Here is a 13,327-nt window from a genome sequence, read left to right on the forward strand (position 1 = left end):
CTTCAACATATGTCTACAATTATTCCTGAATTAGATGAGAACTATAACATGTACAGAACTATGGGGAAGGTCTGGCCTCTGTGAACATAAGGCTCTCAGATACAAACATATAGAGGAAACTGACACATTTACCCCAAAACTTTCCAAAATGAAAGTTTAAGTGGAGATGAGATCTATACCTGTTTAATTCATGATGGCTGCTGTAAACTGCATGAGTCAGATGCCTGTTGTCTTTTTCTTTCTCGCTGACTTGTTTCTGCAACCTTTCATTTTCTTGCTTGACACATTCATAATCCCTCTGAAGGTGTTCAATGATCACGGTCTTCCTAGACAGGGATTCTCGTAATTTTTCATTTTCCTTTTGTTTATCTGCAAACATAAGCAATATCATTTATAATGGGGACCATTTGTTTTTAAACTTATTACCCAAATACAATACTTCAGTTTAAGTACTCCAAGAGTAAAAATAGACGTTTAATCTGCTTTTTAGGGTTTTGGTATTCTAATTATCATCTGCATTTTGGCTAGATAAATCTGTCAGCATCAAACCTCCAGATTCAACTGTACTAGAATAAATTGGTCTTTTTAATTTTCTATTAAATAATGTGCCATGAAAATCTTGTTTTCTTGTCTTCACAAGCAAATGAGTAGAAATTTGGAGAGCATGGATTATATATACTAAAAGAGTCAGCTACGTTATATGATAAAGGTAAGATAAGCTGGGGAGATCTGAAAGCCTGCTAACACCAAACAATTCTAAAGGACTGTTACATTGACAACTGTTGACTAGCTTCTTCATCTTCAGAGGCCATGAGAATAGTAGCCAATAAATTACCTTTTCCAATGATGAATATCACTTAGTTTCAATTTCCTTCTCTGTAAAATGGGAATAAAAAATACTTGCACTCCCTATCTTAGGGTTGTAAAAAAAAAATACTTTTATAAATTGTAACCCATTATAAAAATGAAATATACTATCATCACAAAAGATACCCTCATGCAAGGGGGAGAGTTCACTTCTTGAGGTGTTCTTTAGTAATAGAGAGGGTGGGGAACACAAATGTTTCCTTGGACCAGTGTCCTGCCACAGCTCTTGGGCCCAATTATTTCCCAGAGGTTAAGAACCAAATAAAAAAGTCTGGATCAGCAAAAAGTTGAACTTGTGTTCATTTCAGAGGCTCCTGAGAGGTGATACAATCTATTCCCAGAACAGAAGGGTAGAAGAGGGAAAGAGTTAAACAGCAGCAGGTCCTCTAGTTTGAAGGTGGCACTCAATGAGGAAAAATACAACAGGTAACTGACTCATGTGATTTACAGCAGCCATCATGAATTAAACAAGCTATTGATCTCATCTACATTTAAAACTTCATTGTGGAAAGCTGAGAGGTAAATAAGTCAGCTTGCTCTTTATCTTTTTAGCTGTGACTCTAAACAGTCAAGAGTCTTATTGTTCCACAGAGGCCAAATGGGAAAAGAGTCAGACCTTTATAGTATGATTTCCTCATTTTATTTGGGTTTAACAATATCAGCTAAACTCTGTGTAGCCAAGTCCTTTCTTGAATACTCCTTTGTGCTACAAAGAAAAGTCTATGCCATGCATTCAATGCAAATTGCTTTCTTGCATATACAATGAAGTATGGGGGGGCAGGGGAAGGAAATGATAATTTAGTCATTTCTCTAGAGTGATTAAATTGGAGTGACTTCCAATCCTCTGATTGGGAACCCATTTAATCAATAAGGAAGAAAGAGATCTGGGCTTTAAGGGAGAAAAGAGAAATGGCTCAACTAAGAGATTCAAGAGCTAAGGGTCAGAGCTATCAGAATCGAGTTTAGTTAAAAACCGAGGATTTACAAGACTGGAGAACTCAGACCTACAAGGCTGCTCTGCTTCAACTGGGGCAGGACTATTGACCTCATTGGCCAGAAAATATTAAGAAGAGTTCTAGCTGAAGACAAGAGGGGCAGAAAAATTTCAAAATTGAGAAAACATTTCAGGAGCCAACCTTCACCTAACCAAGATTCCTTCTTTATAAATACTCATGTGTCTGTGTGTCTGTGTGTATGTGTGTATGTGTGTGTACTTGTATGCATACATACACACATATAAAAGCTGGAAGACTCCAATTGAGAAATGGTCAAAGGATATAAAAAGGCAGTTTTCAGATGAAAAAATGTTCACCATCACTACTGATTAGAGAAATGCAAATTAAAACTACTCTGAAGTACCACCTCATACCTATCAGACTGGCTAATATGACAAAAAAGGAAAATGATAAATGTTGAAGAAAATGTGGGAAAATTGGAACACAAATGCATTGTTGGTGAAGTTGTGACTGGATCTAACCATTCTGGAGAGAAATTTGGAACTATGATCCAAAGGCTATAAAAAAAACTATGCATACCCTTTGACCCAGCAATACCACTATTAGGTCTATATTCCAAACAGATCGCAAAAATTGGAGGAGGACTCATATGTACAAAAATATTTTAGATGCTCTTTTTGTTGTAGGAAAGAACTGGGAAATGGCTGAACAAGTTGTGGTATATGAATGTAATGGAATACTATTGTGCTATAAGAAATGATGAACAGGCAGATTTCAGAAAAACCTGGAAAGACTTCCATGAACTGATGCTGAGTGAAGTGAGCAGAACCAAGAGAACACTGTACACAGTAAGAGCAACACTGTGTGATCAACTGTTATAGACTTGGCTCTGATCTCAACAATACAATGATCCAAGACTCAAGATGGAAAATGCTCTCCATATCCAGGAAAAGAACTGTGGAGTCTGAATGCAGATTGAAGCATACTATTTTCACCTTTATTTTGTTTTTTGTTTCCTCTTTCTCGTGATTTTTCCCTTTTGTTCTGATTTTTCTCTCACAATGTGACTAATGCAGAAATATAATTAACATGATTGTAATGTATAACCTATATTAGATTTCTTGCTGGCTTTGGGAGGGGGAGAGGGAGAAAAATTTGGAATTCAAAATCTTACAAAAATGAATGTTGAACACTATCTTTACATGTAATTGGGAAAAAAAATAAAATACTATTTAAATTTTTTTTTAATTTTTTTTAAAGGCTGGAAGAATCCTTAGAGACTACCAAGTCCAATTCCCTTATTTTACAGAGAAGGAAGAAATGGAAGCTCTTAGAGGCCATCATGCATCTCATTAGTAGCAGCTATGGGATTCGAGTCCAACACTCCTGGCTCAATATCTCTGGCTCTTCCCATTAAACCAAAGGAAGTCTCATTTGCTATTTTATAGATAGGCTGAGAGACCTGATCACTCATGATGACCACAGTAAAGTCACTTTAGTGAATTTAAGACAACTGAGCTGAAAAAAAATGATGCTTTCTTTTGAGAAGAGATATGTAAGCAAAGACCCATCCCCCAATTTATATGAACAAGACCAAGAATCTCTCCTGGATATATGACTATGCCTCCCACTATTGAAGGGAACCTTAGAGGTCATCTAATCAAAGGAGGAATCCCCTCTAAAGTATCCCTAGTAAAAGGTTATCCAGCTTCCACCTGAAAACCTCAAGTTGAGTGGAATCCATTATCTCCTAATACACTCCTCATTTTATTTTTGGAGAACTCTAATCATTAAGAAGTCCTTTAACCTAAACCTAAAATATGGCCCCTGGAGCCAAAAACTACACTAATGATTGGTCTAACCAGGGCAGAAGATAGCGCAACAGCATTTCTATCATTCTATATATTATGCCTTTGCTAAAGCAGCCTAAGATCACAGATTCTGGACTACTATGACACACTATTAATTCACGTTAAGGTTACAACACACACACACACACACACACACAAGATCAAGTGAAACAAAGTACAGAAATAGCAAATGAGGAAGACTCTTTTGTCACATTTACGTTTCATCACCGGGAGAGTCCAGATTCAGTCAAATTTCCAGTTCAGAATGGCAAGTCAATTTCAAATTAGCAAAGTGTTCAGATACCAGTAGTATCTTACTATATCTTACTTAGAGTAGTATCTTGCTTATCTTCAGATGTCAGCAGGTTGTTTGGGTGGGTTTTTTTCACTTTCATAATATGATATGGTTCAACATACAAAAGAAACATTAGTGCCCATCACTGCCAACTACTTCTTTAGGAAAAAAGTCTAATTTTTACCTCGTGAACCTTTTGCAAGCATCACATTGAGGGCTTGATTTTGCTTCCTCAGGAAATGAATTTCTGAAGTAAGGGTATTATGTTGCTCCGAGCCATGAATAAAAATGTTTGCAGAACCTATAAATATATACATAAAATTGTCATTTATGAATCATCCCTGGGTCGGTAGAGATTAAACTTTCTAAACAAGAATAATTTTAACAATTTGGGGGAGAAAAAAAATAAGGTTCTGAAATATATTTTATCTTCTGTTTATTCTGAAAGTTATAACCCCTACAATTCAAAGGACAGTTCAAGAAAACTTCAACCAAAAAGCTGATGGGAATCCTAAAGCTCCTCCGTGGTCTCCCCTAGACTTGGGATAAAAGTGGCTACAGATTTATGCACAGACATCTTACAGAACTAATAGGCAACCAGCACTATAAGTAACCAATCCTTCAGGACAAACTTCAGTCCCCAGTACTTGGAAAATCACCGTGCTGTAAACTGTTCCTTAGATTAACACTTACTAAAAGCCAGCCAGGCTTGCTCACTCAAGATGAACTATGTTCTGGCTGTACCACCTTCAGCAGTGACTGACAGGCAGGTGCTAAGTGGGTCCTGAATGCTGCCTCACCATGTTGGATAAATGTGTTGTTGAGCAGCTGCAACACACTGCACCTACTCCTATGCCTAATCCCAGGTGCCATGCTCAGTATCCTCAAATGTGTCAGTCACTCTCCTGGAAAGGAATAGGTTAGCTGTCAAATAGAAAATGCTACAATGAATATAGGATAATATTGTGGGTTTTGATGCCCTTCATGAAGACAAAGGCAATACTCTTGACCATTAAGAACTAAGATAGCAAAATAATTAGAGAAGGAAGCAGTTAAGCTGAGTTCTGTTTGGGATACCACACCACAGATTCTTAAAATAAGAACCTTTTTTTTTCACTTGTAAAATCTTAAATGGGATGCACTTATTCTCCCCAATCTCCCACCCCTGCTCCTATTTCTAGGAAAATTAATCTACTGCAATCCTAGATACACTATGTCATATTAGGCAGCTGCTTCCTGCTGATGGACCTGGCATGGAACAGTTTTTAATACTGTTTCAGTCTCCATTCTACTGCCAAACAGCTCCATTCAAGCCTTTGTCTCCTCACTGGCCCTGCCCACTTCAGAATCCATCCGAGACCCTGGGGAGCAAGAAGATTTGCCATCACTAGGGGTGCCTTCTTCACTTGTATTCACTGGGCCATCCAGATCCCATCTGGGCTACTTCACTGCTCACATAGTTTGGATGGGAGAAATCACAAACACGATTCTTTACAGTGAGGAAGCCCAATAGGCCTTGTGCATTTGTCCTACCACTGACTCCTAAGGTCCTCATGACCTTACCACCTGTCCTCCCTCTAAGCAATACAGACCCCTGGTGCTGTCATCTGATTTCCTGACAACCTAAGGCCTTTGGGGCTTTGATATCTGCCCCTCTGCTACAGCTCCTGTCTTAGGAATTCTATGCCTCTCCATTTGTCCAACAGCTGAATTTCTTGTAAGTGATGTTTCTCTCCATTAGAGGGCCAAGAGCTCCTTGAAGGAGAGAACAATCCCAATTCATTCAGTTCGTACCTCCAAGGCCTAGTAAAATGGTGGGCACACAGAAAGTGCCTAATAACTGCTTTTTCACTGATCCTTATCCATGCCTAAGGGCTACTTTCAAAGTCCAGCTGAAGCTCTGCCCTACAATAAAGCCTCTCCTAATGACCCAACCTCTAAGTGATCTCTCCCTCTTCTAAATTCAATATTTATCAATCACTTTCTATAGGCAAGGCACTGGGATAGACACTTGACTCCCACAGGACTTACTGCTTAAAGTTCCATTCAACAATGATTTAGTTCCTACTGTGTACAAGGTCTTGCACTATATAGGCCCTTGGGAAGATGATAATGAACATTCTTTCTCATATTATTATAGCAGCTTGACAGTTTTCAAGGTTTATCACTGCCTACAAAAGTCCTTTAAGTAGGCAGTCTAAGTACTCTTATCCTTCTTGGGAAAGAGGCTCAGAGAATAAAAGGGCATACTCAAGGATACATGGTCAGCCACTATCTTTGGCAGTTGGTGTATGGCAGACCTCAGGTAGCTTACAGTCTAGTGAAGGGGTAAATGGAGCACAGATAAGACACATAAATAACTACAAGGTAAGCGTAGCATATAAACTGCCTTTATGTTATCTTTGATTGTGTGTATGTCTTGTCCCCCCAATTAAACTATCAACTCCTTGAGGGTATATATTGTGTCCTATGCTTGCTTCTCTGAACCACCCAATGTACATGACATGGCTTACAAAGCATACTTAGCAAATATCTGATTATCTTGTTTTACACAAACATTACGTTTTCTTTTTCATATTCACCTTGTAGCCATTCTATTTGTAAATAAACACCCAGCCACCCCAACATAACAGTGGGCCTTAAGTAACACACAAGCTCTTTCTCAAGCTTCAATGTCCTCAACTGTACTTCATGTTTTACAAAGTACTTGACATATATCATTAGAGAATATTTTTAGTGTTTACCTCATAGGACTACTGAGGATCAAATTTTATATATGTGTGTGTGTGTGTGTGTGTGTGTGTACACGCATATACATACACACATATAAATATATAATTTGATCCTCAATAGTGTATGTATATACACACACGTAAAAGTACTTTATAAACCATAAAGCACTATCCAAATGTAACCTAATATTATCATTACATGCTACTGTTATTTCCCACAATGCTTAGAGCTATGGAAGATACACAGGTATGTTCCACAGAGGTTAGACTGAATCTGTGTATTAAAGAGTTAAAGGAGTCAGCTAGTTCACAGAATCAAAAGATATCAGCATTGGAAATGAACCTCAAAGGTTATTATCTGGTCCACCCTATATCTGAAAGAGAATCCCTTCTACAACATCCCTGAGGAGTCATTCAATCTCTACATGAAAACCAAAAAAGGGAAAGACCCACTGATTTTTCCCCAGGCAGCCCATTCTACTTTGGGGCAGAGCTCATAAATAGGAGTCAGCCTTTCCAAACTCTCCCTTGGTTAGTAAAAGCATCTCTAGGGGCGGCTAGGTGGCGCAGTGGATAAAGCACCGGCCCTGGATTCAGGAGTACCTGAGTTCAAGTCCGGTCTCAGACACTTAACACTTACTAGCTGTGTGACCCTGGGCAAGTCACTTAACCCCAATTGCCTCACTAAAAAAAAAAAAATTAAAAAAAAAAAAGCATCTCTAAATAGTGTTATTATTATTATTTGTCAACATTAGAGAGATCTAAGACCTTGCCAAACCTACCCTCAAGTTAAGAAGTTCTCAATGGATGTGTATGCATTTATATTTTTTGTCTCTCCAAAAAAATTTTTTGTTCAGTCGATCTAGTCATATCTGACTCTTTGTGACCCCATGAATTATACTGTCCATGGGGTTTTTTATTGGCAAAGATACTGGAGTGGTCTGCCATTTCCTTATGCAGTGGATTAAGGCAAACAGAGGTTAAGTGACTTGCCCAGGGTCAGATCTGAACTCAGGTTTTCCTGACTCCAGGCCCAGCACTCTATCCAATGCACCACCTAGCTGCCTCCTAGGCAAACAGTGGTTAAGTGACTTGCCCAGGATCACATAGCTACTAAATGTCTGAGGTCATATTTGAACTCAGGTCTTTCTGACTTCAGGGCCACTGCTCAATCCACTCAGCCATCTAGCTGCCCCTAGCAAGTCCTTCTGCCAAAATTAATATTAAAATAATGCCTTTTGTCAGTCTTTTGGACATAGTGAATTATTCTCACAAACATGTCAGCTCTGTTTTAAGTTTCTAGCTCCTTAGGCCCAGAATAACAACAATAATACTTCTATAACTAGATTTTAAAGAAATATGTAAAACTCAATGAATCTCCTCCAGGTATTATTGAAAATTAATATAAATGAGCATACACATATTCATTTCCTATGTCTGTTATGACTAACAGTACAGATCAATCAACCACCCAAAAGAGAAATTGCAGAGTGGCCTAAGAAGAAAGCATAAGTAATTGCATGTCACACAACATTCCCTGCTATTAAAACCTACCTAGTTAAAGAAAGGCCATGTTTTCAAGGAAAATACTGAAAAACATCTTGTTCACCATTTGTCACATCAGCCAAAATCGCCCCTCACCTCTGTAAAGGCTAAAGACTCTGGGGTCACTGAGTAGGACTGAGATTTTTCAATTCGTAATCTATAGTGGCAGGTGTCTAAGAATATTTAATTTGTTTTTTAAATAAAATTCATCTGTCTTACTCTAGATTCAAATGCAGAGTTTTAAACTAACTATGATCTTATTTGTCTGCCAATTTCTCAAGCCAAAAACTGGGTAGGGAAGTTTAAAAAAAAAAAAAACAGTCAGTTTCCTTAAGCTGAAAGAATCATCAGAGATTTTTAATCAAATCAAATTTTACAGGTAAGGACACTGAGGCCCAGGAAGGAGGTAACTTCCACCTGGTCACATGGCATATGGAGCAGAAAATGAAGCAAAAACTCATCAAATGTGGTGACTCCCAATATCATTTGCACTATACCCTGCTAACTCCATACCTAACTCTCTGTTAAGACTATTTCCCCAAAGAGTCATCTGAAGAATAGCATTACCAAGTGAGACTGTCCTCCTTTACCTTGTTCAAGTTCACCCCCTTGCTGTTCAAGCTGTTTCCGCAGTCTGTCATTTGTTTTAATGGACTCTTCTAAACGTCGTCTCAAAGTTCGAATTTCTTGCAGATGTTCCATTAATAAGTCTAAAGGAAGGAAGGGCATTTTTTATTTAAAGACTGAAGCCCCTAACAAATTGAATAATTTATGGACTATGCAGTAAGTGCTAACTTGAAAATCTAAACAATCTCCTACAACTAAAAGACAGTCAGCAACTGGCATTTACTCTGTTCTTTTGTGCAGATCCCATAGTTGGCATATTTCAATTGACATGTTTCTTTAATGGTACCCTAGTGCAATCCACCAGGAAGCCATTTAACACCATATGGAAAAATTATATTAGCTACATTTTTAATGCAAATGTTAATGTAGCCTTTTATTCTTCTAACATATCAAATATTAATTCAAATTCTTCCTGATGATGAAGGAAATTGATCACCTTCAAGATGGCTTGGGTTGCATCACAGTTGATTGCAGGGCTCTCCTAATGAAGCCAAATATTTCCAAAACCAATAGAAAGAAAGTGAACATTGTCTATAGGTGGATTTCTGGAACCACTTTTTTAAAAACACAATCACACTAAGTATCCAAAAGAAGCACTAATGTATCTAATATATTAATTAGGTTATATTCAGTATGTCTTAGTAATGTTTGTTTTAAAGTACTACACTAATGTTATGACCCAGTTTTAATTCTTTCAAAATTACTTTCATTTAAAAGTAGCACAACGTTACATTTCTTTTCCTAATTAAATAATAATTTTCATATGAATTTGAATGGTCACGAGATTACTTAATTCCCAGATCTGCAACCATCTTCCATTAACACTAGAAATGTTCCAAGTAATTTGGTACAAAATATATAAGGATGTGATGTATTCAATACCTAAGTACTCTGCTTTCAATAAAAGGGCCAATTCCATCTCAGTACAATACCTTTCCCTCCTTGCTTGGCCGCTCTACAATTCTTCTTCCTTCTGCTTTTCAGTTCAGCATGAGTCAGGAACTTATCAGCTTTAACTGCTACTTTATTTGCCAGTTTATCCATGTCATACACCACTGGCTTTGGGGGTAATAAATTTTTTGTAGTCATTACTCTAAGTCACCTTCCAGTGGGACTTTTCAGCTAGGAATTGTAATCATCCCTTGGCCTTAAGGAAAAGCTCTCTAGATCAAATTAGACACCACTTATTAATTATGTAGCCTTAACAGCAGAGAGGGAAATATTACACTGGACTTTAGAAAAGGAGAAAAATCTGTCCTGCTTTGGCTTCACTAGTCTCTGGACTAACGTAACAGTGGATGTTACTCTCCCTCTCTGGACCTCAGCTTCTTCAGCTATAAAACAGAGGCTAGTTGATATCTGAGGTCTCGTCCAGTTCTGAAATCCCATGATCATCCTCATCCTTCTGGCCTATAAACCACACAATAAGCTACTGAGAGATGACAAGAATCTAATCTGAATGAAGATGCAACACTGAGCACTGAAAGAGCCTATAATTAGCACCTGTATCTAATTTGTCTTTGTATTTCCTCCAGTACCCAGCACACACTAGGACCCTAACATTAGGTTTATGCTGAATGAATAAAATAAGATTTGTAAAACAGGAGTAGTGAAGACCAGTTTCACCAAGAACATGTTTAACAACCCTCCCCCCCCCCAAAAAAAATACAGGGTGGGGCAGAAGGGTACAATTCTCCAAATATTTCAATAATATCAAATAAACTGAATATTTGGGGGATACTGTGACATATCTGACATTGTCACAGGCCATACATTAGCTAGTACTTTCATGTGACATGTCAGAGTTTCCATAATGAGAACTATACAATGTTGACACACAAAGAGGACATTGGAACTGAAAATGCCAGAGCCAGGAGGAAGCCTTCGAACATGGAGTGTGAGGGAGGGAGGATTGCTGCTTTGGTTTTTGCTTTTTTTTTTTTTTTTTGCAGGCAATGGGGGTTAAGTGACTTGCCCAGGGTCACACAGCTAGTAAGTGTCAAGTGTCTGAGGCCGCATTTGAACTCAGGTACTCCTGAATTCAGGGCCGGTGCTTTAACCACTGCGCCATCTAGCTGCCCCATGAGGATTGCTGCTTTGTGCCAAGCACTGTGCTAAGTGACTTACAAATAGCATTTCACTTGTTCTTCACAACAATCCTGGGAGGTAGACACTATTATTATTCTTCCCATGGCAAAGAGAGGTTACGTGGATTGTCCAGAGTTACACCGCTACTAAGTATCCGAGGCTGGATTTGAACCCAGGTAGTCCTGGCATTTTATCTACTTCATTACCTGGCTGCCTCTGAGAAACCTTCATAATCATTTATTTAGACCAACCTCCACATCTTATAAATGAAAAAAAGACCAACATTTTCTATCCACTATGTCTATGCTGAAAAGACAGTGGATGAGAGAATAGCAATTTGATAGCCCCGGGCCCTGGTTACATGGACAAGTGAACTACATAACTCAAAATACATGTATGTAAACAGTGACCTCTTCAGTTAATGATGAAGCCATTAAAAACTTAAATAAGCAAAAATCTGAACTAACTAGAATGATTTAGGATACTCCATTTTTAGAAAATAAACAAAAACCAACCAAAGCTAGGGCTTTAAAACCATACTTTTAATGGAAATGTATCAGCACCTACACATAGTTGTTATTTATAATCTCCTACTTCTCTATCTATAGATAACTTTAGACACTGAATGATAGTGACCAAAGAATTATGTTCACATTACCTCATTCACTCATGAACTATACTAAGGCAGTAAAATTGATGGATATGGTTTTTAAATAACTGCAACAATAAAGATCTAGAACAAAAAAGTTTTCAGGTTCAGAAGAGACCAACATCCAATTAAAATGAGGTGGTTTTGTACTTGTGAGTCTGTTATTCAAAACTATATTTACAAACCATTTTTCTTCTTTAAGTTATTACACTATGTAATTTACCATAATAAAATTACCTTGAGAAAAATTGTTAGCCACAACAGAACTCTTGTCTATATCCTCACTATCTTGTTTATGTTCTCCAGAATCGAAGGAGGACTTTTCTGATATTTCATAATCTGACAGTACTTGACTGGCTGGTAGCATGGCTGGTTTATCATCAAGACTCTGGTATACCGAGGCATCCTCTGAAGGCCTTGAGTATTGAAAACAAAATGATTAGTGACTAAAATAATAATGCTTTTTTATTAGATAATCTCAAATATAGATCAACATTCGCTGTAAACAGATAAATCACATTTTATAACATGGTTCTTAACATTTTAATTTATCATGATGAATCACAGTAGTAGCGTTATATATTTCCTTTGTGCCCTTATGGAGAAAACACACTACATCTCCACAATCTAGAACCTTACAACAACAATCTGGAGAGATAGGTACATCGCATATATAATTATTCCCATTTTTCACATTAAAGAAGGTACTGAGAGAGGCAGAGACATATCCACATCATGCAACCATCACTATCTTCCCAGGGGATAAGTTCTTTAAGTCTTTTACTTCTCCCCATTTCCTTCCTTGAAAATACCCTCCAGAGAGATGGTCACTATCTATGGGATCAAAATAAATTTGTGATGTATTCGTCAGCAGAAATAAATTGTATGTTACATCAAAAAAGGTATGTTGAATCCTCAGGCTTCCTCTTTGTTTTCAGAAGTATACAGTATAGGAAAGGAACTGTTTAATTAGCTAAAGCAGGGGTTCTTAACCATGAACTTTTGGATAGTCTGGTGAAACCTGTTAACCCTGTCTCCGAATATTTTTAAATGCATAAAAAATATATAGGATTCCAAAGGAAATATTTATATTGAAATACAGTTACCAAAATATTTTTTAAAACAGGTTCATGAATCTCACATTAAGAACCCTTGAGCTAATGAAGGCCTAAATATAGCCTATAGAAAAGGCTGAATACAGGCTAACCCCTGTTAACCCTGTCTCCGAATATTTTTAAATGCATAAAAAATATATAGGATTCCAAAGGAAATATTTATATTGAAATACAGTTACCAAAATATTTTTTAAAACAGGTTCATGAATCTCACATTAAGAACCCTTGAGCTAATGAAGGCCTAAATATAGCCTATAGAAAAGGCTGAATACAGGCTAACCCCTAGGTTAGAAAAAACCAAACTATTCTCAATCATACAATCCAGTGTGACTTAGAAAAAGGGAATGTATTGTGAACACCGGGGGAATTATTACAATAACAACTCACATTTTTGTAGTGCTTTAAGGTTTATACCCTGTAAGGAGACAGTGCAAGTATTATTTTCCTCAATTTACAGATGAGGAAACTGAGATTAAGAGGCAAAGTAAGTAATCCCATAACCAGTACTGACATAGTCAGGATTTGAATCAAATCTCCTGACAAAGTCCAACACTCTTTTCCTAACAACAGGGATAGAAAAAGGAAACCTTGAGATTTTAATTG

At 37.4% G+C, this 13,327-nt stretch overlaps 1 protein-coding gene across 3 annotated transcripts in view; it reads right to left on the bottom strand.

Moving 5' to 3' along the window:
• Positions 1 to 13,327, bottom strand: part of CDK5RAP2 (CDK5 regulatory subunit associated protein 2) — a 153,807-nt gene that overhangs the window by 19,322 nt on the left and 121,158 nt on the right. For all 3 annotated transcript variants that reach the window (XM_043983832.1, XM_043983831.1, XM_043983830.1), the window contains 4 exons: positions 11,847 to 12,025; positions 8,836 to 8,955; positions 4,153 to 4,269; positions 180 to 369 (listed from right to left, as the gene is read on the bottom strand). In XM_043983832.1, coding sequence (XP_043839767.1) covers positions 180 to 369; positions 4,153 to 4,269; positions 8,836 to 8,955; positions 11,847 to 12,025 — 606 coding nt within the window. The remainder of the gene's footprint in view (positions 1 to 179; positions 370 to 4,152; positions 4,270 to 8,835; positions 8,956 to 11,846; positions 12,026 to 13,327) is intronic.

Source organism: Dromiciops gliroides, chromosome 2 (genome assembly GCF_019393635.1).
Source record: "Dromiciops gliroides isolate mDroGli1 chromosome 2, mDroGli1.pri, whole genome shotgun sequence".
NCBI classification, from domain to species: Eukaryota; Metazoa; Chordata; class Mammalia; order Microbiotheria; family Microbiotheriidae; genus Dromiciops; species Dromiciops gliroides.